The sequence below is a fragment of the Canis lupus genome, chromosome 20 (genome assembly GCF_011100685.1).
Source record: "Canis lupus familiaris isolate Mischka breed German Shepherd chromosome 20, alternate assembly UU_Cfam_GSD_1.0, whole genome shotgun sequence".
Lineage (NCBI taxonomy): Eukaryota > Metazoa > Chordata > Mammalia > Carnivora > Canidae > Canis > Canis lupus.
In genome coordinates this window covers 9291810-9318845 of record NC_049241.1, presented here as the reverse complement: position 1 = coordinate 9318845, position 27036 = coordinate 9291810, and the positions used below count along the sequence as shown (strand labels likewise).

Sequence of the window (27036 nt, the reverse complement as noted above, 5' to 3'; positions counted from 1 at the left end):
CCCACGCCCATCTATTCTCACAACATCTGGAGTCATCTTTTTAAAGCATATAAAACAGACCTAGATCAGATCAATATTGATAAACCATTTGGTCTCTAAATTGATCTAAAGATTCAATGAATCTCAACCAAAATTCCTTTTGTTTTATGGCAATTGACAAGTTGATATGGAGATGCAAAGGACCTAAAAATAGCCAAAAATAATTTTGAAGGCCATGGCAGGCACCTCTGTCCTCCAGCATCATCTCTTCATGACACACAAATACTCCCGTTTTCTGCGTGCCAAGAAGAAGGATTAGGAAACACTATATTTAAAGAGAGAAGCAGACCTTTAGGTCAATCTCTTTAAATTTTTATAAAAAGTGAAGAAATGCGTGTTGTTGTATAAAGAGAAATAAAAGGACATTTGGTTAATTCCAAATGTTGGAGTCCTCTTGGCTGTCAGGAAAAACTCATTTCAAAATATAATTAAACATGTATGCTTTTACAAACTTAAGAAACAAAAGAAGACATCAACTCAGAGTCTAATGTAAGGGAAAATTTTTTTAATTAGCAAAATTTTCACTGTTACAACTAGATACTGAATCAAACTCTCAAGTTAAATGGGCAGGGGGGGCAAAACCATAATGCTTCATTTTGTTTTTATTCTATATATTGTCAGCAGTATAATGACAGATACAAACAAAAAAAATACTGAAGAATAACAAGATCATAGTAACAGGTTATGATATTTAACTCCTAGACAGAAATAAACTAAAAGACAAGCAACATTGCAAAGATGAAAATTTCCTCTACAACTTAAGAAGCTTTCATTTGATTACAAGTTTCCTTGATAACAGGGACCAAGGATCTGGATATGAAGTTATAATGAGACGAGAATGTCTGCTGCATAGGCAGGCCAAATTCTACATAGCCTCCACTCTGAGAAAGCATACTTAACCATGCAAATGTGAGAAGCCTGGCCAATACCAACCACGCAAGCCACAGAAACCCAACATCAAGTCAAGGTTCAGGTGATAAAACTCTAGTCTTGTGATTTATTCAAGGAGAAGATTTTGAGAACTACCTCACATTGCTGGATTTTAGGCAGTGGACACTGAACTGCTCTGTTATCGGTTCCCAGTAAAATGAAGTTGTTAGACTAAATGATCTAGTGCATGAGAAAGAATTAGCCCTCCAAAACTGTCCTCACACCAAATTTTAGTGTTCAGATATAGATTTTTAATTTTTAATTTGTACTATTACCCATACTATAATACCACATTCTAAATGATTCTAAAAAATGTGCTTACTAGGACAAGAGAAGCATACTACAGCACACGTTAATGCAATATTAAAGGCTTCTATAATTGACTTCTGTAGAATCACTTAAAAAATAACCTTCTGCATTTGAGGCCTGTTATGTTTTAACACTCAAATCTCTCTGAGATACAAGAACAGTGTGCACTACTCACGTGGTAAAATCAAAGGAGGAAGCAAAATCAGCGATTTTATATGTACCCATGTTCCAGAATGTGACTGTTTGTGTGGGAATAAAGAGAACAGAGAACATGTGCAAATTAACACTGCATGTCCTTCTAACAAGGCAACCGTACAATCATCTAAACCCAGACACTCTGGAGAGTACAAGAGCACACTATTAATAATGACGCCAGGATGAGAAATGGAATGAGCCAATTTCAGGGAAACCAGAACATATGGTTATTCTAGATCTAAATGACATTTTGAACAATTCCATTAAAATGCTACTAACAAAGGAAGCAATGGTGCCTGAGACAAAAGTCCTGATATAACTCACATTGTCATGGGGGGGGGCGGGGCGGGAAGGGTGTGGAAACTGGGCTGAGAATTATTGGCTTCTACTCTATTCACTGACTTTGAATAAGTCCCCTCACCTGCCCAGGCCTCTATTTCCTCACCTGTGGTATGAAGTTACTCTTTTTAGTGATTTCTTGCATTACCTTCTAACTTGAAAATGTTTATAATCTATCCTAATGTGTCTTTTCACCAGGTTCTCAAGGTTTCCAAGGAGACCTCATATATCTGTTCCTCGGATTTAAAAGCAAAGGTAGTATAAAATGAGAAAGCAGGGGGAAAAAGTCACTTCTGATTTTAACTTCCAAAGTGACTCTAACAAATTATAAACTTGATCAACGGGATCCCTGGGTGGCGCAGCGGTTTAGCGCCTGCCTTTGGCCCAGGGTGCGATCCTGGAGACCCGGGATCAAATCCCACGTCGGGCTTCCGGTGCATGGAGACTGCTTCTCCCTCTGCCTATGTCTCTGCCTCTCTCTCTCTCTCTCTGTGTGACTATCATAAATAAATAAAAATTAAAAAAAAATAAACTCGATCAACTAAATAAAAATACAAAATTACAATAGCATGATATGTAAATTATATACTTCTGTTCCATCCAAATTCATTCACCAGAACAGTCCCAAAAGGACTCTGAATTTTTTTTTTTAAAGAGTTTATTTATTTATTCATGAGAGACACAGAGAGAGAGAGAGAGAGGCAGAACTGGCAGAGGGAGAAGCAGGCTCCATGCAGGGAGCCTGATGTGGGACTCGATTCCCCCCCACCCCCCACCCCTGTCTCCAGGATCACACCTTGAGCCAAAGGCAGAGGCTCAACCTCTGAGCCACCCAGGCATCCCAAGGACTCTGATTTTGAATTTTTTTTTTTTTTTTACTACAGAAAGCTCTTACCAGGCTGTCCACAGTTGGGGGTCTGGGAGAGTTAAACCAAAACAGAGATTGCATGCCTACTAACATTTAGAAAAAACTGGTAGTTCGTTCAAAGTCTCATACTTGCTCTTCTCAAAGCATTCTGAAAAATACACTATCAGCTACTTTTTTTTAATGAAAAATTGAATTCTGAAGATTGTATCTCAGTTTTATATATCAAGCTAAATATATCCAGAAGCATATGGAACAAGAATTTGTATGTAGTTTACGAGATGTCTGAAAACTAAAAAAGGAAAACATACTTGAAAAACATCAACTTTATCCAAGTATTCACTTGTCGTGCCAACCAAAACTCAACACTATAGTCAACGTACCAAAACCTTGGGTGATGCTGAGACACTACTGTGATCTATGACAGTGAAGATATCATTTGGTAAGTATGGAATCTGGAAGGAAATGCCAGTTTCTATAAGCATTTTAGATACACAAGTAATAATAACTTAAAACCTCTCTCCGGATACTGGAAATTGAAGGGCTCAAAGTAATTTTTTAAAAAGATATTTCATTTCTTTGTGAGAGAGAGAGAGAGAGAGAGAGAGAACAAGCAGGACAGAGGGGGGGAGAGAGAGAGGCCGACTCCCTACTGAGCAGGAAGCCATGACTTGGAGATCATGACCTGAGCCGAAGGCAGATGCTCAACCAACTGAGCCACTCAGGCGCTCCGGGCTCAAAGTAATTTTACAGAGGATCTCTGTATAATGGCAGTTCATGAATTTGCTAAAAACAAAGAAAAAATATCTCCCACCTGGGATTGACTCAGAAGGCTGAAAAATCAAGAATTTATTGTAAAACAAAGTTATTCTAAAGAAACTCATCAGATTACCCAACAAAAAAGCATAATAAAAAACTCCCAAAAGGTGCTAACATAAATCCCTGAGAGTAAAAGAAAATATTGTTGAACAGCAAATATTCTTTGGCAATGAATACTGGAGAAAAGATAAAACTATCTGTCCTTTCATGTTGTTCTTGGAGAATCATTAGTGAAATCACTTTTACAAGTATATATTCACCAATAAAAATATGATAACTGAAGGGGATGAGACATATTGTAAACTGTGCATGTTTTCTCTTATTATGAAATGGAAAGGCTGAGCTACATCCTTGGAGGGGAAATCATTCTATAGAGTAAAAATACTAGTACAAGAAAGCAAAACTGATTAAAAATAAAAGACATTGGAAAGGAAATTAGAATTCTTCCCTCAGGCCACATTTTATGGATTAAATTTTAGCATAGCACAAAATAATAATACATTTTTTAATAATACATTTTATACAATGCATTAAAATAGGGTTTTATTAATTTATAAATTAAATGTAACAAGTAATGTTAAGTAAAAGGAAAAAAGGAAGCATTCAATAACTAAACTTACTACAACCCAGAAAGTGTCTAATTTATTTTTTATTTACTTATTTATTTATTTTTAAAGATTTTATTTATTTACTCATGAGAGACAGAGAGAGAGAGAGAGAGAGAGAGCGAGAGAGCGCGACAGGCTCCATGCAGGAAGCCCAACTCCATCCCAGGTCTCCAGGATCAGACCCTGGGCTGAAGGCAGCGATAAACCACCGAGTCACCTGGGCTGCCCTGATTATTTTTTTTAAATAAACTTTTTATTTTAGAATAGTTTTAGATTGACAGAAAGTTGTAAAGATAGTATAGAACATTCCCACATTTCTTCTGTTAACAGCTTACACTAATCGGATTCATTACTTACAGGTTTTTGTTTTCTTTTTCTTTCCTTCACTTCCTTTCCCCACCCTCGCTACCCCCTCCCTCCCTCCCTCCTTTTTGTCTTTCTTTTTCTAACACTTTTCCTGGCATTGTCATGCTTCCTGCCCCAGCCGTAGAATCAGCCATTTCTCCAAGAAATTCCTTCTTTTGAGGAATGTCATTAGAAACCAAGATCAACGCGTTAGGTGTGCTGGCTGTGATGGTAGTGCCCTTGCTTCTTGGCCCTGGCAGCTGACAGAGCAAGGAAATACATGTGTGTACATTAGCTCACTTACTTATGCAGATCTATACATAGCTCGATATGTATACCTCTGAATTTATATAGTAAGCTAGCCATGAGTCCACCCTATATCACACTGAAAGCTTTAGCCTTGTTTATGTAGCCTTGTTTATGTAATCTTCCACTCCAATGACCTGGCTCCCATTTGCCACCCAGACAAGGGCACATAGCTAACATGACAGAAAAAAAAAATTATGTTAAACTATAGATGGATAAGATTAAAGTCTTGTGAAGTAAGTCGGGGAGAAACGTCAGCACATATATATTAGACAAATGTTTAAGGGTCCACACATCAATGCAAAACAAATAGTGTAAATAAGTACACTGCAAAATACCACTTTCTAATTCCTAAACATAAATAAGGAAGTAATTGTGTATTAAAAAAACATTCAAAAATGATTACCATTAGATTAGATGTGCCAAGTAGGTTAGATTTTTTTTTTTTTATAATGTCCAAGGAAGGTTCAAAGTCACACAATATTGTCACTTATTAGTAAGGTACTTTGAAAGATCTTCCTAAAAAAATGACCAGCAGGCCTGTTGTGCTACAGCCAGCAGAGTAACTTCAGAAGTGGGAGAGGATGTCCATATGCACAAGGGCCATTAACGGTACAGTTATCTCTATTAAGGAGAAACAAAGCAGGATAATAAGGAAATAAGCCTGACAATCAAAGAACTCCCAGTTCTGTGCTTGTGATTTTCTGCCTAAGGCCAAGAGATTTTTATTCAGTATGTTGGCAAACTTTAGTACGATGACAGATTATTTCATACTTCAGTTTATTATCACACAAGATGAAAAAGTAAATTGTTTCTCATCAACAAGCACATTTTCTCCCATCCGTTTGTGGACTCATCTCTCTCAGAGCTTTCTAGATAATGTCCCTTTCTTCCCCTGAAATTTCCTTGTCTATCACTTCTTTAACAGCTCCCAGACATCCTTATCTCTTCCGTTCCTGGTAGCAATGGGCAAGTGTGCTTGGCAAATAGATGTGCAGAGGTGCAGTTAGCTCTGGAATGCCTAAAGACATTATTACACTCTTTTGGACAAGAGATCTAGGCAAAAGCCTAGAGGACCCCTATTTGTATTGATAAAGCCTACATAAAACCAAACCATTTTCCTATCTTCAGTTGGAATCACTGCTTTGGCAGATCCCATTGGTGCCCTGCCCTGATCCCTCTACTCTAATCCCTTCAGTGTACAGGCTTGAATTGCAACTGTTAGGGCCTTTGTCAGTTGTCCTTGCTCTGGTGGAGCCTGCTCTGTCACCAGTGTAGGAGGAGAGGCGGCTTGCAAGTAGCAGAGAACAGCCCTCAACCAAGTAACTGACTCCTTTACTCCTTGCCTGAGTTAACTCAGGTGAGTTGTTTTAAACCAGCTCCTAGTTCCAAGTGGTTTTGATAAAAACTTTGCTTGCTCACAGTGATAATCTGGTTTGATAACATGCTCCCTTCCCTTTTCTGTCTCACGTGCCCACTCCCTATCATGGTTCCTTTACCTTCCAAATTAACTGCTTCCACTGAAATCCTTGTCTTGGGGTCTTCTCAGGAAACCTAACCATCTCAATAACTGCGTATTTCCACTCTTTCAAGAATGTGAAAAGCAAGGCAACTTGGTCAGCAGCATTATCAGTCAGGAGAACTTGGATTCTGAGGTAAACTATACCTAGCTTCAAATTCCGATATTGCCACAATCTATACATACAACCTTAAGCAACTTATTTAACTCCTTTAGCCTTTCATTTCCGCATCTTTACAATGGGTTTGCCTGTGGGCTAAATGATGTAACACATGCAGCACTCTTAGTACTCAAACATCAAAATCACACACCTTACTGCTCACATCAACAAGGCTTCACCAATATACTTTACTATTCAGGAGACTCTTGTCTAGGAAGATAAAAATTGTGAATAACTTTATTGTTGAGTCCAAAAACTTAAAAGACCCCATCAGCTTTTCAATAGAAAAGGATTCTATGTACCCATCATCTCTTCAAAGCCTCATATTGCTGTATTCACCAATTTTCAGCTTAGGTTTATCCAATTCTAACCAAGATCTGCAAGGAAAGACCTGTCTGAAACCAAACTTTGAAATCTCAACACGCATCTCAACTCTGACCTTCTGGCTGGAAGAGACTACTCTGACTGATGGTAGAAGTAGTGTTCCCCTGTTCCTTCAGTAAGTAATAAACTTAACTTGGTCTTATCAACAGGCCAGTATTCAACACTCCTTGGATGAATGTCACAATGGCATCTTTTCTGTTAAGACTGTGCCATTATTCTTCAATTTACTCAGCACTTACGAAAGACTGACATTTACTCCTTGAGTCTTCCAACAAATAGTAATCAAGATTTCTTCACATTTTTGTGTTTTTTGTTATTGTTCTCTTGTTCTCAAGAATTCTGAACCAGACAGCTCTTCCAAAAATGACTGAAAAGTGAAGAAAAGTTGCAAATATACCAAATACATGGCCAATGTTTAAGTCTCTCTGTCAAAGAGCGCAGTGTTCTGTGCCTATGTGTTGGATTTCCTACAAAGTTGCTGCTACTGATTTAGTATCAGAGAAAAGGTACTGTTTATGTCAGAAATTGTGAAAAGTTAAAATGTATTCATTCACATCTTATCTGACTCAGATTCACTTACGACAAAAAACTAGCATCTTCAAGAAGGTTAACATAGATTACAAATGGTGAAATTAGTTGGTCTTTGCGAGTACTGAAATCCCAGTCCCCACTTCGTTAGCCCAAGTCCTCTAACATGCCAAAGCAGAGATAACCTAGCAGGGTTGGTCCTGAACTGACAGACTGAGTTAAGTGAAAACCATACTTACCACCCTATGGAGACCACTTTTTTTTGGTCAATAAATCCTAAGTATAAGTCTTTCCTTTAGAAAATTTCCTAGTATGAACAAACTTCTTTGATTATGGACAATGACTTCTTAAAAAGTTTAATTTTAATAATTTCAAAGCTACAAAAATTGGCTCTGTATGCGTGTATGTGTGTGCTCACACACACACTCTTATTTTTTTAACCACTAAAAGTACACTGGAGCCATTACACCCTTTAGCTGTTTAGTGTGTGCTTCTTCAGAACAACCACATTCACTTATATATATGACCACAATGAAATTATCAAAATCAGGAAACTGAATACTGACATAGTAATATTATCTAATCTATAGACCTAATTCAAATTTCTCCAGTTAGGGCAAAACACAACATCTCTTTATAAATTCTTTTGCCTAGAACTAAAGTGCACAAATACATATTTTTAAAATAACGATCTGAAGGTTCCTCCAAATAAAAGCATGACTACTATTCATCTCTGCATGAAGATAAAGCTTCCTCCATAGGGCCATAATCAAAAGCATCTTTTCTTATGATGTAGCCCTCAATAAAAATGCAGTTTTTTCTGCTTGCCAAAACTCAGGGAACAAAAGCCCTCTCCTTTTCATTAAGAAGAACAATAAGTTAATTTACGGAAATCTGGACATGTCTCTTGAACTCCCGGAAATCACCTAGCAAGAAGCTGTACAAAAATATAAAATTCTAATCAATGTGTTTATCATCGGTCTTCAGGATGGCACCAGAGACTCAATACATAGCATTCATAATTCAAATTCTAAAAAAAGGACTTAAGAGTTAAGAATCAAGTTAGCAACAAAGTAGCTTCATCCTAATAATTACTTGGACTGGATATACCTATTGGGTCTTAAAATAAGATTATTCTTAGTTGTCAGTCTGCCATATTTTTATAAGTCTGAATATTGTTCCAATACAAAAAAACCTAACATCTTTATTCAACAATCTAATGGTAAGATCTATATATTAAAGCATGACTGCATGAATTCAGAACAATTCACAATATATTTGCACTCACTTTGTGTGTGACTTTCCTCTTTTAAAAAAAAGACTAAAAAAGCATAAAAAATTATAAAATATGATGGTTTAGCACCACCTTCGGTCCGGGGCATGATCCTGGGGACCCAGGATCGAGTCCCACGTTGGGCTCCCTGCATGGAGCCTGCTTTTCCCTCTGCCTGTGTCTCTGCCTCTCTCTCTCTCTCTCTCTCCAAATAAATGAATAAAATCTTTAAAAAAGAAAAAAAATATTGAGGTTGGGGCACCTGGGTGGCTCAGTGGTTGAGTGCCTGCCTTTAGCCCAGGGTGTGATCCTGCGGTCCTGGGGTCAAGTCCCACATCGGGCTCCCTGCATGGAGCCTGCTTCTCCCTCTGCCTGTGTCTCTGCCTCTCTTTGTCTCTCATGAATAAATAAATAAAATCTTTAAAAAAGAAAAAGAAGGAAAGAAAAAATTGAGGTCAATTCAACTATGATATAAGACTTCCTGGGATGGCTAAGTGGCTCAGTTGTTTGTGACGGACTCCTGGTTTCGGTTCAGGTCATGACCTCATGGGTCATGAGATAGAGCCCCACATCAGGCTCTGCACTCAGCAGGGAGTCTGCTTGAAGATTCTCTCCCTCTGCCCCTCCCCGACCTCTCTCTCTCAATAAATAAATCATAAAAAAATAAAATAAAATAAAAAGACTTCCTTTTCACTTAAAATTTTTAATTCACATATCCAGAGAGTTCTATAAACCAATGGACATAGGTTTCTATTTTAAACTATTGTGCACTGTAAAAAAAAGAACTGAAATAAACTGGTTAAAGTATTCCCAAAACGTCTTCAGACTTGGAGCCTGACTCTTCTTCCTCACGTTCTGACTCAGTATCTATGAAGTTTGAGTTTTCCCTCACAAAGCTACCCTCTGTACTACCAAGAGCACCAGAGATAACAGCATTTCTCAAAAATACTTGACTAGTATCTCCAGGAGTCTCACTGAAGGCAGTGACATCCACTTTGCAAACTCCTTTCCTAATTTTGTCTATTTCCTCAATCACATCACATGTGACTAGAAGCAGCTTCTGTACAAAGACATCAAGAAGGATCTGACAAATTGATGTGGAACACCCTAACAATAGTCTTTTGCAACATGTGAATCAGTCATGTTGTTATTGTTTTAAATTTCTTCCATCTATTCCAAGGGATTTAACCATTTCTCCTGCATTCAGTTGGTGATGTAACAGAATACCCTTTGCACATCGTTCATTAATACAATTATAATGAGTCTCCAGGCTTGTGGTATCTTTCTTTCCCGTGTCCTATAAATCATTTGATTGTTTTGCAAGAATATGGAATTGCAGCCATTCATCCAATGATGAATATTAACTTATACTCTACTGTACTTTTTTTCACACACAATAACTTTTTTTTCTCTCATTACTTATATTTTAATGACAAACCAATGTAATGCTAACAATGCATGTAACTCAAGTGAAATGATAGTCTGGAGAGCCATGACACAAACTACATCAGAACTAAAACTTGGCAGGTACCAGCTGTAAGATGCTATCGATTAGAATACACATCACAATTTCAGACATTAAAATGTAAAACAGAAAATGTTATGTCTTACAATTAACAAATCATTCACTTAATAAAGGTTTAGTGGTCTACCACAGGAGACTAGTAGTAAACCACTGACAGGAGATTTTTTTGAAAATGAGTGATGGACTTCATTCTTAAGGACTTTGATAGGTAATTATAGGAATGACAAAAATACTCAAATAACTATAATACAAGATAGGATTTGATTTAAATAAAGTGCTATGGAATTCAGGTACACTGTTACAGGAATTCATAGTTAAGTAGAAACTGCTTCCTGCTTAGTGGGAAGAATCAGAGAGAAAGAGATTAGAGGAAGGGCTGAAAGGGGCCATCCAAGAGCAAACCCAAGGGATGACTGGCAAAATAATGTCTTAGAGGAAGTAGATGAATTTATCTTAAGAAATAAAATGTCTTCTTTATAGCAGCATTATTTATAATAGCCAAGATATGGAAGCAGCTCAATTGTCCAACAATTGATGAATGGATAAAGGTGTGTGTGTGATGGAGTATTATTCAGCCATGAAAAAGAATGAAATCTTGCCATTTGTAACAACATGGATGGAGGTAGAGTATAATGTTAAGTGAAATAAGTCAGTTAGAAAAAGACAAATACCATATGGTTTCACTCATATATGGAACTGAAGAAACAAAACAAATGAACAAAGGAAAAAATAAGAGACGAACTAAGAAATAGCTCTTAACCATAGAGAATAAATTGATGGTTACCAGAGGGAAGAGTGGAACAGGCAAAGGGGATAAGCAGCACACTTAGTACGATGAGCACTAAACAATGTATAGAATTGTCAAATCACTATACCGTATACCTGAAACTAAAATGTCTTTCTCTTATGATAAACAGGAAAGAAGAGGTTAGAAATTATAAAAAAACAAAACAAAACAAAAAAACTAAACTCAAAATGGAAAGGAAGAGCTGGAGGCAGGGCAGATTAGCTGACATGCCATCTATCGAAGATGAGGAAACATGCAGGTAACTGGTGTGGAACAGGTACTATGGGAAATGCAATAGAGAGTAACTTAGAAGACTATGCCTCACTGGTAAGCACCCAGCCGAGGCTGGATTCAATGAATTTTGAATGGAACTACTTTAGCCCAGGCTCACAGCTTTCTCTAGCAAAGTTCAGAACAGAAATAGGGAGGGATAAAAAGATAACTTGTGGGATTTACTCTATGACACAGGTGAAGATTTAGAATGAAGGAGATACAACGTCCAGCCAGAGTCCCAATTTTTGTAGCATTACTGAAGGAGACATAATTGATTTCATCTTTACAAAAGTAGAATAATCATATATTTATCAAAGATTCTCAAATCTACTACCTCATTTCATCTTCCCAACAGATCTGAAATAAGATATTTTTATATGTTTTTTCATAGAAATGGAAAGACTTCAAAAGATTGATTCCCAAATCACCCAGTAGATCCTAGTGCAAAGCCATTCAACTCTATGCCCTACTACTTTTCCTGTTACATCAGAGCGGCTTCCGCTGCATACTTATTCCTCCACAGTCTACTGTTGAATGAGTTACCCAATGGTCTGTCTTGGTACCAAATGAAATATCACTAGTCAAGGCTCACTTCACTCTTACTCTGTTAGCCTTCGTTTCTAGGTATTATATAAGGAACATACTCTTTTAATCTTAAAAATCTTACATGGAAAAATGATAAAAAATGTAAATTAAAAAATTAAGATAGGGATCCCTGGGTGGCGCAGCGGTTTAGCGCCTGCCTTTGGCCCAGGGCGCAATCCTGGAGACCCGGGATCGAATCCCACGTCAGGCTCCCGGTGTATGGAGCCTGCTTCTCTCTGCCTGTGTCTCTGCCTCTCTCTCTCTCTCTGTGTGTGTGACTATCATAAATAAATTTAAAAAATTTTTAAATTAAAATAAAATAAAAAATTTAAGGATTAGAATCTTAATATTTACAATGTATATAGCAGTTACTCAAACTTGAAATATGAGTAGTAGACACTGCCAACTTTCTCAAGGTAAGCCGAGCAAATCCTCATATACTGTCTCTAAAGCTCTGCTTCCAAAGTATACAAGCAAACTCAAGGATTCTTTTTCGTTATAGGAATGCAATCAGAAACAATCCACATGTCCATCAGCTAATAAATGAATAATAAAACGTATATCCATACAATAAAACAATATTCTTCAATGTAAAGCCATACAACACTGAAATAGGCTACAACATGAACCTTGAAAATATTATGCTAACTAACAGAAGCCAGTCACAAAGACCACACACTCTATGATCTGATTGCTGTGGATTGTCCAGAAGAGGCAAATCTACAGAGACAGAAGGTACATGAGTAGCTGCCAGGGGCTGGCAGAATCAGAAGGAAGTAGGAAGCAACTGTTAATGAGAATGAGAGTTCTTTTTGGGGTGATGAAAACGTTCTAAAATTGTGGCGATGGGGCAGCCCTGGTGGTGCAGCGGTTTAGCACCGCCTGCAGCCAGGTGTGATCCTGAAGACCTGGGATCGAGTCCCACGTTGGGCTTCCTGTATGGAGCCTACTTCTCCCTCTGCCTGTGTCTCTGTCCCTCTCTCCCTCTGTCTCTATGAATAAATAAAATCTTTAAAAATAAATAAATAAATAAATAAATAAACAAATAAATAAATAAATAAATAAAATAAAATTGCGGTGATGGCTGTACATATTTGTGAACATACTAAAAACCATTAAATTGTACACATGCACAAGTGGGTTGTATGGAATGTAAATTATGTCTCAACACAGCTGCTAAAAATTGTTATTAGTGGGTAGTTGCTCTGGATATGGGCTTATGTGTGTGTATATAGACATATACATATGCCGAACTAATTAAAATGTGAAATAAATATAAGACCTTACATTAAAAAAAATTTTTTTTCTTAAAGATTTTATTTATTTTTTCATGAGAGAGAGAAAGAGAGGCAGAGACACAGACAGAGGGAGAAGCAGGCTCCATGCAGGGAGCCTGATGTGGGACTCGATCCCAGGACTCCAGGATCATGTCCTGGGCCGAAGGCAGGCACGAAACCACTGAGCCACCCAGGGAGCCCCCCCATCAAAAAAATTTTTTTAGCGGTTTAATAAACCTCTCACATTTCGGTGATGCCAATAAATCTATCTGAGGCCAAGAACTCAACAAACTGACCCTACTTCCATCCTCTCAGCGCCAAATATATAAATATACAGCTGGCTGCCATGTATTTCCTCCTACACTTTCTTCCATTCCCCTATTTCAAATTCAAACTCACCCTGGCATTCCCAGACATTCAGGCATTCTGCGACTATGGTTAAAAATGAACTCTTACTCCTCTGGACTCTGATTTTCCTCCATTTTTACTTTGTATTCCTACATGACTTGTGTTTAAAAACAAGTACTGCCTACTGAACTTGCAGGAACAGCCTGATGTAGAGAAACTGTGCAGCAGTATCACACCCTCAGACAAAATGGACAACACGCAGATCACCATGTGTTCTTCCTTTACCCAGCTTGAGATATGCCAATAACCTTGAAAACAGTAGGGGTGAGATAAGAGGTTTTCCATTCCAAATGCCTGACCATTAATAATTTGAAACCGTTCCCCAAGAATCCTAGTAAAGCAGAGGGTTTTGAGTACACTTCTCTTAAAAAAAATTTCTAATTTGATGTTTCAGATAGACATAGTCTATCGTTCTAGAGCACTGCTAATTTTTAAGTGAAGGACTATCAAAGACTAAAAGTTTATTTATTTATTTATTTTTTATTTATTTATGATAGTTACAGAGAGAGAGAGAGGCAAAGACACAGGCAGAGGGAGAAGCAGGCTCCATGCACCGGATGTGGGATTCGATCCCGGGTCTCCAGGATCGCGCCCTGGGCCAAAGGCAGGCGCCAAACCGCTGCGCCACCCAGGGATCCCAAGACTAAAAGTTTCTAAGACATATTCACATTCTGATGATAGCATTTAAAATTGATACAATGCATTGAGAAGGCAGCAACACCTCCCATGGTCAAAATGGTGTTAAAAATAATTTATTAGAAACAAAAGGCTCTAAGTAGACAGAGCTTTACCACAGCTTTAGGTGTGTAAGCAGAACATTGGGGAAAATGTAGGTATCTAACAGAAACTGGAAAGTCCAGTCAGTTATGGAGAAGAGCCACAAGAGAACACCACATCCCCAGAAAACACCTATAAAGATAAGGTAGAAACATGGGTACAAATGGTCTATTATATAAAGTGAAATGCCAGAACATAAAGTTTTATTTCAAAACTTTTTACTTTTTGTTTTTATTCAAAACTATGATTTAACTGTATGTCATCTCTAAAAAACTACATCATCTTTTAAAAATATCTTTTAAAAAATCATTTGGAAAAACAATTCATCTTCAAATCTTTCATTTTTAAAGCCTCCCTATCCATTCTTACTTGTTCAACTAAATTTTTCCTTTTTGTTTTACTCTCCTATGCACTGTCTTTCTGGTCATTTCTATTTTCTAACACAGTTGTCTTATTTTCTTCATTCATTATCCTAACAAAAATATCACTGCCTATCATGCTCTCTCTTTCAACTCCAGGAAAACTATCTACAGCCACTTCAATTCTCTCCTGCTTGCTATCACTGTGCAAGTTACAAAGCAGAAGAGGAGACTGAAGTGGTACAACACTTTACTGCCCCAGGTCTTCAAGTTACTTTCTATCTTAGCATACGCAGGAAATAGACATTTAAAATAATCAGGTAATACAGATTTCTTACCTATTGAATGAGTCTGATTCTGATGAAGAAAGAGCTTCTTCTTGAATATCAGTACAACTGGAAGAATCATCTGGTCTATCAGGCTCCATTCTCCCTGGGGATTCCAGCTTTGATTGAGAGAAGTGGTTTGTTATGGGGGAAGTATCTGAGAATTTCATTTTTTTATCTTCCCGTTCTAAAAAAAGAAAAATGAAAGAAAAATATTTACAAGTTCTACAAAATCTACAACTTCTATATGCTTATTATTTCTACGACATTTAATATTGCTATTTATACGTCGTAAAATGGAAGTTTTTGTAACATTGATTCCAAAACTCTAGTGTCAGGGCATAAGAATCAACACTACCATGTGCCATCTAATGATAATGCCCACCTATGTATTTCTAGATTAATGAATTTTTTTTTTTAAATATTTTTTCTTTATTTATTTATGATAGTCACACAGGGAGAGAGAGAGAGAGAGAGGCAGAGACACAGGCAGAGGGAGAAGCAGGCTCCATGCACCGGGAGCCCGACGTGGGATTCGATCCCGGGTCTCCAGGATCGCGCCCTGGGCCAAAGGCAGGCGCCAAACCGCTGCGCCACCCAGGGATCCCTAGATTAATGAATTTAAAAACAAAATTTCCTTTTAAAACCAGGAGTAGTGAACTATGGAATTCTAATGAGGCTTCTATTTACAATATTACTAAAGAATTCCCACATATTTCACAGATAAGAGAAAACTGATAAACATATGAAGCACAACAAAAAAGGATGAAAGATTCGAATGAGAGAACTAAAGGCTTGGGGCACCTGGGTGGCTCAGCTGGTTGAGTGTCTGACTCTTGGTTTTGGTTCAGGTCATGATCTCAGAATCATGGAATGGAACCCACACCCTCCTTCACATTCAGCAGGGAGTCTGCTTGAAGATTCTCTCTTTCCCTCTGTATCTCCCCTCACTTTCATGCTTATGCCGGCGCGCACGCTCTCTCAGATGGATGGATGGATGGATGGATGGATGGATGGATGGATAGATAGATGATAGGAGAGAACTAGGATATTTGTCACTGACTATGTGGTAGTGAATCCATCTGGCCATTTCTTTTAGTTTGTTCCAAAGAATCTAATATTTACTATGGAAAAGGAAAACTCATCAGACATAACCAGTATTTCCGTTTGATCTAATACATGTCATATTTCTATGTATCCCTTGTCATATTCTGAATTTCTAAGGTCTCTTGTTGCAGATAAAAATAAAGGATGCTAGAGGCATGCAGACAGTGTTTGCTAGAATGCAACATACAGGTATGACCAAGTATCTTCAAATACGAGTGCAAAAAATAATATCCACGAAGCATCCCTCAGTGACCAGGACTTTCCCTCACGACCTGTTTCAGGACTGTGCTAAGATTTCAGTTGCTCTGTCTTTAAGATTCAGGAATTGAGTAAATACTTAGCATGCAAGCCACATGTGCTAATAGTATAGAGCACCCTTTTGTAAGTTTCCTCACAGAGAAGCAGAGCTTTCACACATCACTCATCCAGTGTACTTATATAAGCAAGTAACCTTCAACAAAAGACACTAAAAAGAATTCTTAAGGTTTGTCATAAAGAGAAAATTTATAGAAAAAGTAAAAGACAGATTCTTCAAATGTTTTTAGTTTTTATTTATTCATGAGAGATACACAGAGAGAAAGGCAAAGACATAGGCAGAGGGAGAAGTAGGCTCCTGGTGGAGACCCCGTTGCAGGACTTAATTCTAGGACCCAGGGATCACAACCTGAGCCAAAGGCAGACGCTCAACCACTGAGCCACCCAGGGGTCCCAGATTCTTCAAAAAGAAACCTTTCCAAGTCCATACAGTGAGATTTTTCCAGATATGAGAAGTCTTCGTTATACTAAAGAACAGCATACGTGACAAAAGTGTAACTTCTATAAATAAACTCTTGATGTTGTCGGGCTTTCAATAAGCCCAAACATTACCAAAACAAAACTGTACCCTCTAACATTTATCTGGAAAAAGGAAAGAAGAAGCTAGCCACAACAACCATCCAGGAGCTCAAGATTTCCTCTCCTAAACAGATACCAAGGATCACATTAAGAACAATCAATCACCCAGTAAACTCAGTGAGCCCAGACAATTCAACACTCAGCTGGCTGGGAGAATGGAATCAAGCTTACGAAACAGGGAGCAGGAATTTAACTTACAACTATTTTTTAGGGATGCCTGGGTAGCTCAGCAGTTGAGCATCTGCCTTTGGCTCAGGGCATGATCCTGGTCCCGGGATCAAGTCCTGCACTGGGCTCCCTGTGAGGAACCTGCTTCTCCCTCTTTATATCTGCCTCTGTGTGTCTCTCATAAATAAATAAATTTTAAAACTAAAAAAAAAAAAAAAAAAAAAAAAAAAATCTATCTTTTATTTTTGCACCTGACATATATTCTTTTCTTAATTCTTTCTCTCTTAAATAAGCCTTTCCAGGATAAATTCCCTCTTGGGGACAAGTATCAGTCAACAATTTGAGGGCACTGAAAGTCAGCTATCTTTCATATCCGTCCATAGACGTCAGAAGTGGACGTCAAACAGAGCCCCCAACTCTGAGGCTCTAACATCAAGCCTCCCCAAAGACATGTGACAAAACAGGAGAAGGACTTATTTGAGATAATGTGTATCTTGTTCACTTATATTGGCACTTCAATGAGCAAGTTTATTCCAAAGAACGAAAACTATACTGGTTGTATGATGCTATACAGAGCTCAACTTCCTAGTCAGCCTGTGCCAGTCTGTCTGTCCTCCTCTCTCCCACAGTCTCTCCACCCCTCAGACATGCGCACTCATGCACAACCATCTCTGAATCCCACAGAGAGCAATATTCATGGGCATATATGCATACAATGCACAATCCTGAGTATAAGCAATCATTTTCAAGAGACATTCAACCAATAAGCAAAAATGTTCTCCCAATCTGAAATATTAAACCAGATTTTTTTCAGAAACTAAACTATTTTCTTGGAAAAACATTTAACAATTTAACGAACATGCTCAAGTTGTTTAAAAAGAGCATGAAAAGCATCAGCGACCTACTAAATGATACCAGGAGAATTTAGAAGAAAAAATTAAGAATGTACCAGCACATAAAAGAATGACTTTAGGAACAAATCTAACCAAGGAGGTGAAAAACTTAAATGCTGAAAACTACAAAACATTGTTGAAAGAAATTAAAGAAGCTATAAAGACATCCTGTATTCATAAAGTGGAGACATTAAGATAGCAAAAGTAACCAAAGTAATCTATAGTTTCTTTTTTTTTTTTTTTAAAGATTTATTTATTTATTCATGAGAGAGAGAAAGAGAGAGAGAGAGAGAGGTAGCGGGAGAAGCAGGCTCCATGTAGGGAGCCCGACATGGGACTCGATCCGGGGTCTCCAGGATCAGGCCCTGGGCTGAAGGCGGTGCTAAACCACTGAGCCACCCGGGCTGCCTCAATCTATAGTTTCAATTCAATCCCAACAGTAACTTTTTGCAGAAATAGAAAAATTCATCCTAAAATTCACATGGAATCTCAAGGGACCCAAATGGTCAAAACAATCTTGAGGGATCCCTGGGTGGCTCAGTGGTTTAGCACCTGCCTTTGGCCTAGGGTGTGGCGTGATCCTGGAGTCCCGGGATTGAGTCCCACGTCAGGCTCCCTGCATGGAGCCTGCTTCTCCCTCTGCCTGTGTCTCTGCCCCTCTCTCTCTCTCATGAATAAATAAATAAATAAAATCTTAAAAATAAGTCTTGAAAAGAATAAAGTTGGAAGATTCATACCTCTTGACTTTGAAATTTATAACAAAGCTACAGTAATTGTAACTGTATAGTGCTGACATGGGAACAGACAGACATACAGACCACAGAGTACAACAGAGAGTACTGAAATAAACCCTCACATATAGACTCAATTAATTTTTAACAAGGATATTAACAGCATTCAACATGGATAGTCTTTTTAACAACTGGAGCTTTATCTACATGTAGAAGTATGAAGTCAAACCCTTATAGTACACACAAAAATTAACTCAAAAAGGATTACAAGGGGTGCCTGGTGGCTCATTTGGCTAAAGGTCTGCCTTTGGTTCAGGTTGTGATACAAGGGTCCTGGAATCAAGCCCCGCATCACTCAGCAGGGAGTCTGCTTCTCCTTCTCCTGCCCCCACCCTTGTGCATTCTTTCTCTCAAATAAATAAATAAAATCTTAAAAAAAAAAAAAAAAAAAAGGATCACAGACCTAAACCTTAAGAGTTAAAACAATAAAACTCAAAGGAGAAAACAGGAAAATCTTCATGAATGATTTGGCAACAATTTCATGGATATAATACCAAAAGCACAGGCAACAAAAGAAAAAAAAATGGATATAACAGACTTCATTAAAATTAAGCACCTTTGAAAAAAAAAGAAAAAAAAAATTAAGCACCTTTGTGCATCAAAAGAAACTATGATGAAAGCAAAGAGATAACCAAGAAAACATTTACAAATATTTGCAAATCATATAATGAAAAAGGATTAATATCCAGAATATATAAAGAATTCCTAAAAACACAACAAAAAACAAACAACCCAATTGAAAAACGAGCAAAGAGCATGAACAGACATTTCTCCAAAGAAAAACACATAGCCAATAAACATATGAAAAGATGTTCAACATTAGTAGTCATTATGAAAATACAAATCAAAACCATGAGATATCACTTCACATCTACCTTGACGGCTATGGTCAAAACAAAACAAAACAGGTATTGGCAAGGATAGAGAGAAACTGGAATCATTAAGCACTGTTTGGCAGGAATGTTAAATGGTGCAGTGGCTTTGGGAAGAAAGAGTTTTGTGGATTCTTAAAGGTAAACAGATATATACTTCTGGTAATTCTATAAGAGAATGGAAAGTAAAGAACACCAATCTTCATAGCAGCACTATTCACAATAGCCAAAAGGTGAAAATAACCCATTATAGAAGAAGAGATAAGCAAAATGTGGCAAATACACACAATAGAATATTATTTGGCTGTAAAAAGCACTGAAATTTTGATATATGACACAACAGGACCTTGAAAATATCAATGCTTAATGAAATAAGTTGACAAAGAACAAATATTAATATGATTCCACTTATACGAAGTACCTAGTATAAGTAAATTCACACAGAAAGTAGAACAGAGATTACCAGAGTTTGGCTAGGAAAGGGGAAAAGAGTTATTATTTTTAATGGGTACAGAGTTTATGCTGCATGATGAAAAAGTTTTGGGTGTGGATGGTGTTAACTGTTATAAAACATTCTCAATGTATACAATGCCACTGAATTGTATATTTATGAATGGTTAAAATGATAAATATTATATTATGTACAGTTAATCACAATAAAAAATACAGAATTTTCTTGTACACTTTCCTCCATTATGATTCTGGCCCAAAGCCCTGGCAATAGAAATATAATATTAATCTCAAAAAAAATTTTTAAGATTTTATTTATTTGAAAGACAGCATTAGTAGTGTGAGGGGCAGAGGGAGGAGACGACTCCCGGCAGAGCAGGGAACCTGACATGGGGCTTGATTCCAGGACTCCAGGATCATGACCTGAGCAGAAGGCAGACACTTAACTGACTGAGCTACCCAGGTGCCCCTTAATCTCAAACTTTAAAATGGATCCAAATTAAGGAATGTGCTATGTGTGGGCACACCAAGTACATAAGCTTCAGATATTTTAGCAGAACATTCCATCTAAAATAAATACCAGTGACCTATTAAAACGTTTAGTACAAATTCTTCATGTCTATTTATTTAAAAAGTATTCTTCATTTCCTCATTATTTTTTTCTTTACTTCCTTTCTGAATGTCTACAGTTTCATTCACCAGGATAATTTCTGACTGCTCATTGTAAACTATAACAAAAATTATTCTAAGATAAAATTACCTGTAGGATATCTCAAGATATGTAATAATAAATCCTACACCTAGAAAACATCCTCAAGCGAAATAGCTAAGAAACTTCTGATTTATCATTAAATGAAAGACTTCAGAAATTTGTCTTCAGGGTATTGTCCCAATCATTTTCCCCACAGTAACAAACTTAGTATACATTCAACAACTGCTATATGTCTAAAACTACTTTTTCCCACTTCAGATACCTAATAAAAGTGTAAACTCCTGTGGTTTTTATTTTCTTTTTATATTAAAAATAAATAGTGAAATTCAGGGGCACCTGGGTGGCTCAGTTAGTTAAGGGTCCAACTCCTGATTTCAGCTCAGGTCATGATCTCAGGTCGTGAGATGGAGCCTCAGATCCAGCTCCACCCTCAGCACCAAGTCTGTTTAAGATTCTCTTGCCCTCAGCCCCTCCTCCCCCCACTCGTGGGCATGTGTATGCTTTCTTTCTCTCTCTAAAATAACTAAGATCTTAAAATAAATAGTGAAATTCAACATATCTTTGTTTTTAATTAAAGTCTCTTACCCACAAATACAGGTAACAGCTTTTCTGTAGATCCATCTTCTTCTTTTGTTACTTTTTTTTTTGACATTTCAACAGTTTTCTTGTATCCTTTTTTGGCCTGATCCACCAGAAGCCGAAATTCATTCTGATGTTTTTTACCTAAAATTCAAAAGATCTTCTCCGTAAAATATAGAAGTACATCAGGAAGTGTACAAGCTTGCTCAAGAATAACATCCCTGGGAATCACTTGCATTACATTTACAAGCTAGCAAGCACAAAAGTAAAAACGGTTGGGGGTTGTGGAAGTCTCTCCCCTCTTACCTTCTTTCCTCAGATAAAAACAGGGAAACAGGATATTCTTAGTTTGCTACTGTAGGTTTTTTTTCCAAAACCCCATATTCTGAAAGGCTTTTGATAGATGGAGAAAGATACCACTTTCTTAAATATATACAAAAGACACCAGTTCTAACTCCCAAGAAACAAAAGAATATTAACATGAAGACAAACTGAGTATGAAAGCAGAAGCCTTGAGGAAAGGTGATCATAAAAACAAAGGCTATTCATTTCAATTCCCTTTTTCCTTCCCATTTCTTGCCTGTTTCCCATCAGGATCCCTTTAATAGCCACCACCTACTCCCAATCCACTTATCTCAGGATATTGTAATCATACCAATCTTAATAACACCGGCTACTTTAATAATCTGAAAATAACATAAGCCTGATCTCTAGGTCCCCATTATTAACTTACTCAATAATGAATAGCCAGGCATTGATCCTGCCTGAACTGTAGTTCAAATAGCTGAGGATGCACGTGACTTACCTAACACCCTCAAACACTTAAGTCATGACTCAAAATGATGTCATAAATCCCATAAAAGAGCATTTTAGAAAGAATCATGCAGCAAATAAAGTTCTGAAGCTGTCTTCATATAGTAATCAACATTTCCCCTGTGGTACAACACTAAAAATAATTGAGTGTAGGAAAAAATTTGTGCTTTTATTGAAAACTATGCATTTTCTATAGCTACTCTTTCAGGATTCCAGGCATTCACTCACTGCCTTTGAGCTATGTTACAGCTCTGTAAATTGTAAATAACTGATGGCAAAGGAAAATAATTCTTGTCTACAGACGTGAAAAATCCTGTGGGGTAAAGGTTCAATTGACTTCCCTCCCCACTGTGGAAGCAGCCAGTTTTGCCTCCACTTACACACTGATTTCAATATTCCTGATCTATAAATGTGACTGTTCTTTGGACTTTAGGGAGAGACTGCTCTTATATCACAATATATTTATGTATATGGTATGTAGTATATTTAAAACTCCTGGTGAAACTGACATGCTGGGTTGTGAAGTGTGTGTTAAATTTTAAATAAGCAGTTAAAATTTCAGCAAAAGAAATATGAGCTGGCCATAAAGATTACTGGGAAAAGTTAGCTTTTCAGAAGTAAGTGAGATCCTATCTAAGGAAATAAGCTAGGTGAGTTCTTTCAGGTCCTATTTAACTCTCTGTGCATTTGAGGATTATTTTGTACCTCCTTCAGCTCCACAGAGTCAATGGGCTACCCTGACCATCACCACCACCACACGGTTTCTGTCAGGCAAGGGTAACACAGCACGATCAGATCTACGTAATTTAGTGAGATCTGGTCTAGGTCTTCTCCCAGTAAGGCCGTTGCGTGTGTATGAATTATGGGTATAAGAATTACTTAAGAAACTTGCTCAAGGGATCCCTGGGTGGCGCAGCGGTTTGGCGCCTGCCTTTGGCCCAGGGCGCGATCCTGGAGACCCGGGATCGAATCCCACGTCGGGCTCCCGGTGCATGGAGCCTGCTTCTCCCTCTGCCTGTGTCTCTGCCTCTCTCTCTCTCTCTCCTCTGTGACTATCATGAATAAATAAATAAAATCTTTAAAAAAAAAAAAAAAAGAAAAGAAACTTGCTCAAGTAATTTCATTAACAGTTAAGGAGGCTTAATGACTTTTTCCTCTGAAGTAATAAAATCTCAGGTTTAAAAAGAGATTTTCTTTGTTTAATCTGATTACCTCTACAACTAGGCTGGAAACCAAAAAGTAAATGGCAGCCACTGCTCTGGCTTTGGCCCAAGAAGTCCAACAACCTCTGCTCAAAAGATGAACAATGCCGAGATTCTGACTAATGAAATTGTTCCCACTTACCTCTTCACCTCATTTTAGGAGCTGTGCCATTTGGCAAGGAGTACTTTATAGTTTAAAATCTCAGTTCTGCTAATTAGATGTCCTGAATTTACCTCTTAAAAAAATTAAGTGGTTGAGATAATTGGGGAAGCTGATGAATAGGCCCCACATTCTCCCAAATCATGTTCTTCAAGATTGTTAACACTTGAATCATATCACCCTTCTGCCTCTCCAAGTCAAGCCCTTCACTCCCTCACCACCCTTAACTACTTTTTTAGACCAGTTTTTACAGCCAGAGCATCTCTGGATCTGCCTGCGAATCCGAGGTACACAAGACCAAAGCCAGGCTCTCCCAAGAGTGGGACAGACTCACCCTTCACAGTGATGACACCGAGATACTCATCGACTTTAAGTCACAGACCAAGTTTGGAGTATCTCTCACGGTGAAATCTCATGCATTTTTTTTACCCACCATGTAGGTAAAAAAAGCAGCTAAAGCTGGATGGAGAAGAGAGTAACATTCACTTAGGGCTTATTCATTTCGCCCTGAATGGACTAGTCTCACTGACATAGTCTAAAATGGGCACTCAACACTGCTGTACAACGTTTCCACATTTCTCTAGCAAAATCTGCTTTACTATTCTCCAAAATGACCACTTCACACTTTTCTAGACCTGCAATACTCCCTTCTCAGCTGGGCTCACACTACTTTGAGAAAACACAAACATTCTAACAGGAGCTCTGTCATCTTCAAGCTACCATTACTTCACCTGTGCATATACACTTTATCTTCCTTGTACTGAGTAAGAAACAACTGTCCTTGCAGCAATTAAAGGCCAACTCCTGGCCATTGTGGAGACTGTAGAGGCCTGGTGGGAACTGGACTCCTAAAACGACAAATATGTCTGGAAGGCTGTGGTCCAAAGCCATTTTTGCTGGCTATAACCCAGGTCTCAGGAACAGAAGAAAAACACGGCCCTTCTTAAAATTGAAGGTGTTGATGCTCAAGCTGAATCTGAATTTTACCTAGGCAAGAGATGTGCCTATGTGTACAAAGCAAAGAACAACAATGATCCCTGGTGGTAAACAACAAAACCAGAGTAATGTGAGGAAAAGTAACTCGTGTTCATGGAAACAGTGGCATAAGTTCGTGCCAAACTCTGAAGCAATCTTCAGATTGCTGATCTGCTAAAGCCATTGGCCACAGAATCCATGTGATGCTGTACCCCTCAAGGATTTAAACTTACTGGAAAGTAAAAAAAGGTATAGATCTATCCGCTTGGGGGCGGAGGGAGGCCATGCCCTAAGTTACTCCCTGGATTCCATCACTAAGGCCTTCTCTCAAAGATATACGGCACCTGTGATTACCCTCTCCCTGTCTTACATCATCAATATCCCCCTCTTTGGCACCTTTCCCACTGGCACACAAATATGCCTGGGACTGTTCTGTTGGAAGTGAGAGTGTGGGTTATAAATACAACTAGGTATAGACCAGCATTTTTTCTTAATGAAATAATAACAGAATGGAAAGTGCCAGGGTACATTAAAAAATGGCAAGAATAAGCAACCAAGATGTGATGTCCTTCAGTAGTTGAATGGATAAACAATAGTACATTTAGACCATGGAATATTATTCAGCACTAAAAAGAAAAGCACTATCAAGCCATGAAAAGACATCGAGGAACTTTAAATGCATATTGCCAAGTGGCAGAAGACAATCTGAAAAGACTACATATTGTATGATGTCAACTATATGACATTCTGGAAAAGGTAAAACTATGCAGATAATAAAAAGATCAGTGGCTGCCAGGGCTTTTGTAGCAGGTGGGGTATGAACAGGCAAAGCACAAAAGATTCTTTGTGAAAATACTCTGCTGAAAACCACAGTGATACATGTCATTGTCTCTCTGTCCAATATCAAGAGTAAACCCTAAACTCAAGTATGGTCTTCCAGTGATTATGATGTGTCAATGTAGGTTCACCAACCGTAACAAATGTATCCTCTGGTGGGGGGTGTTGATAATGGGAGAGGTCATGCATGTGTAGGGGTGGGGGATATATGGGAACTTTCTGTAAACTTCTCTGCTCTAAAAACATACTCTTACTTAGAGAGTAGGATGCAGTATGGATGGTTCAGATAAGCATAACTAACTGGCTTTGGAACATAATTATCCCACTAATTATATTTTTTCATAGTCACTGAAATTTTCAGAGAAGAATGATAGATAATCTTTTCCAATGCTGGAGCCATTTAAGGTTGGGGAGGGGAATGTGAACATCATTTGAAAACATCTAAATACAACTTTTAAAAAAATGAGAAGGGTAAATATTGCTTTGTGTAACTTTTAATTTTACAATAAAATACCTAATGAATTATATCCAAAATATAATTCTCACTCTGGGTCGCAGTCAAAAAAGACCTGAAAGCCAGTAGGTTAAGTATCTCCTAACTTGAAAACAAAAACCAAACCATCCCTTGACACCCGCCTCAGGCTACGCCCTCATTTTTCTGCTCTCCCTGACAGAGTAAAACCTCCCCAAAGCGCTGTCCACCTTAACAGTCTCACTTCTTCACCTCCAACTTGGGGGTTTCTGATGCCACCTCCCTTAGGAAACTATTCTTATTGAAGTTAGTGTGCTGCCTCTGAGTTGTAAAATGTATTGCTGCCTTTCATCTCACTCAACCTTCCACAGTAAGTATCTGACTCAGTTTATTATATCTCCCTTCTTGAAACACTTGGTTTCCCTAGATTTTCTGATACCATATTTGCAAGTTCTCCTATCTCCTGGCCACTCCTTCAGTTTACTCAGCTGCCTCCTCTCCTTATCCTCTACACTCTAAAACAGCAGAATTCCAAGTGCACTCGTTGACAGCTGAAGATCTCTGAGCCACTTTCAGAGAGCAAATTGAGGTTAAAACCTAATTTGCCTTTTTTTTGTTACATTGACATAAGGGCTGATAGTGCAACAGTAATGGTGGATAAAACCACTGGTATCTTAGCATGAGCCAAGGAAGCAACCCTGAACTGTACCAGTAATCACTGTATTCTCCATGGCCATCCACTACCAATAGAAAAAAGTCAGTTTTACTTAAGAATATCCTAAATGAAGCAGAAATAAAATTATTAATCTTATTAAATTTTGACCCTAGAGTACATATCGTTTTAATAACTTCAGTGGTAAAATGAGAACTACAAATATACACTTCTGCTACATACCCAAAGTACCCTGCAGAAGCACTTGTGTAATTATTTCAGTTATGAGCTAAATTAGTCACTTTTTAAATGAACATTGCTTTTATTTGAAAGAACAGTAGACAAATTGTGATTATTCACACTTGGATAATATATTTTCTTAAAAATGAATGAGGGAAGTCATCACTTCACGAAAAACAAGTGACACTCTCTTCTGCCAAATAAAAAATAGCTTTCAAATGAAAATCAGAATTTTGGATAACTTGAATCCACCATTTATGATCTAACAGCTTTCCAATACTTA

General features: G+C 37.8%; 1 protein-coding gene across 5 annotated transcripts in view; it reads right to left on the bottom strand.

Moving 5' to 3' along the window:
• The window catches only part of RAD18 (RAD18 E3 ubiquitin protein ligase), a 107318-nt gene that overhangs the window by 20822 nt on the left and 59460 nt on the right, over positions 1–27036 (bottom strand). For all 5 annotated transcript variants that reach the window (XM_038565773.1, XM_038565774.1, XM_038565778.1 and 2 more), the window contains 2 exons: positions 21409–21546; positions 14949–15123 (listed from right to left, as the gene is read on the bottom strand). In XM_038565773.1, coding sequence (XP_038421701.1) covers positions 14949–15123; positions 21409–21546 — 313 coding nt within the window. The remainder of the gene's footprint in view (positions 1–14948; positions 15124–21408; positions 21547–27036) is intronic.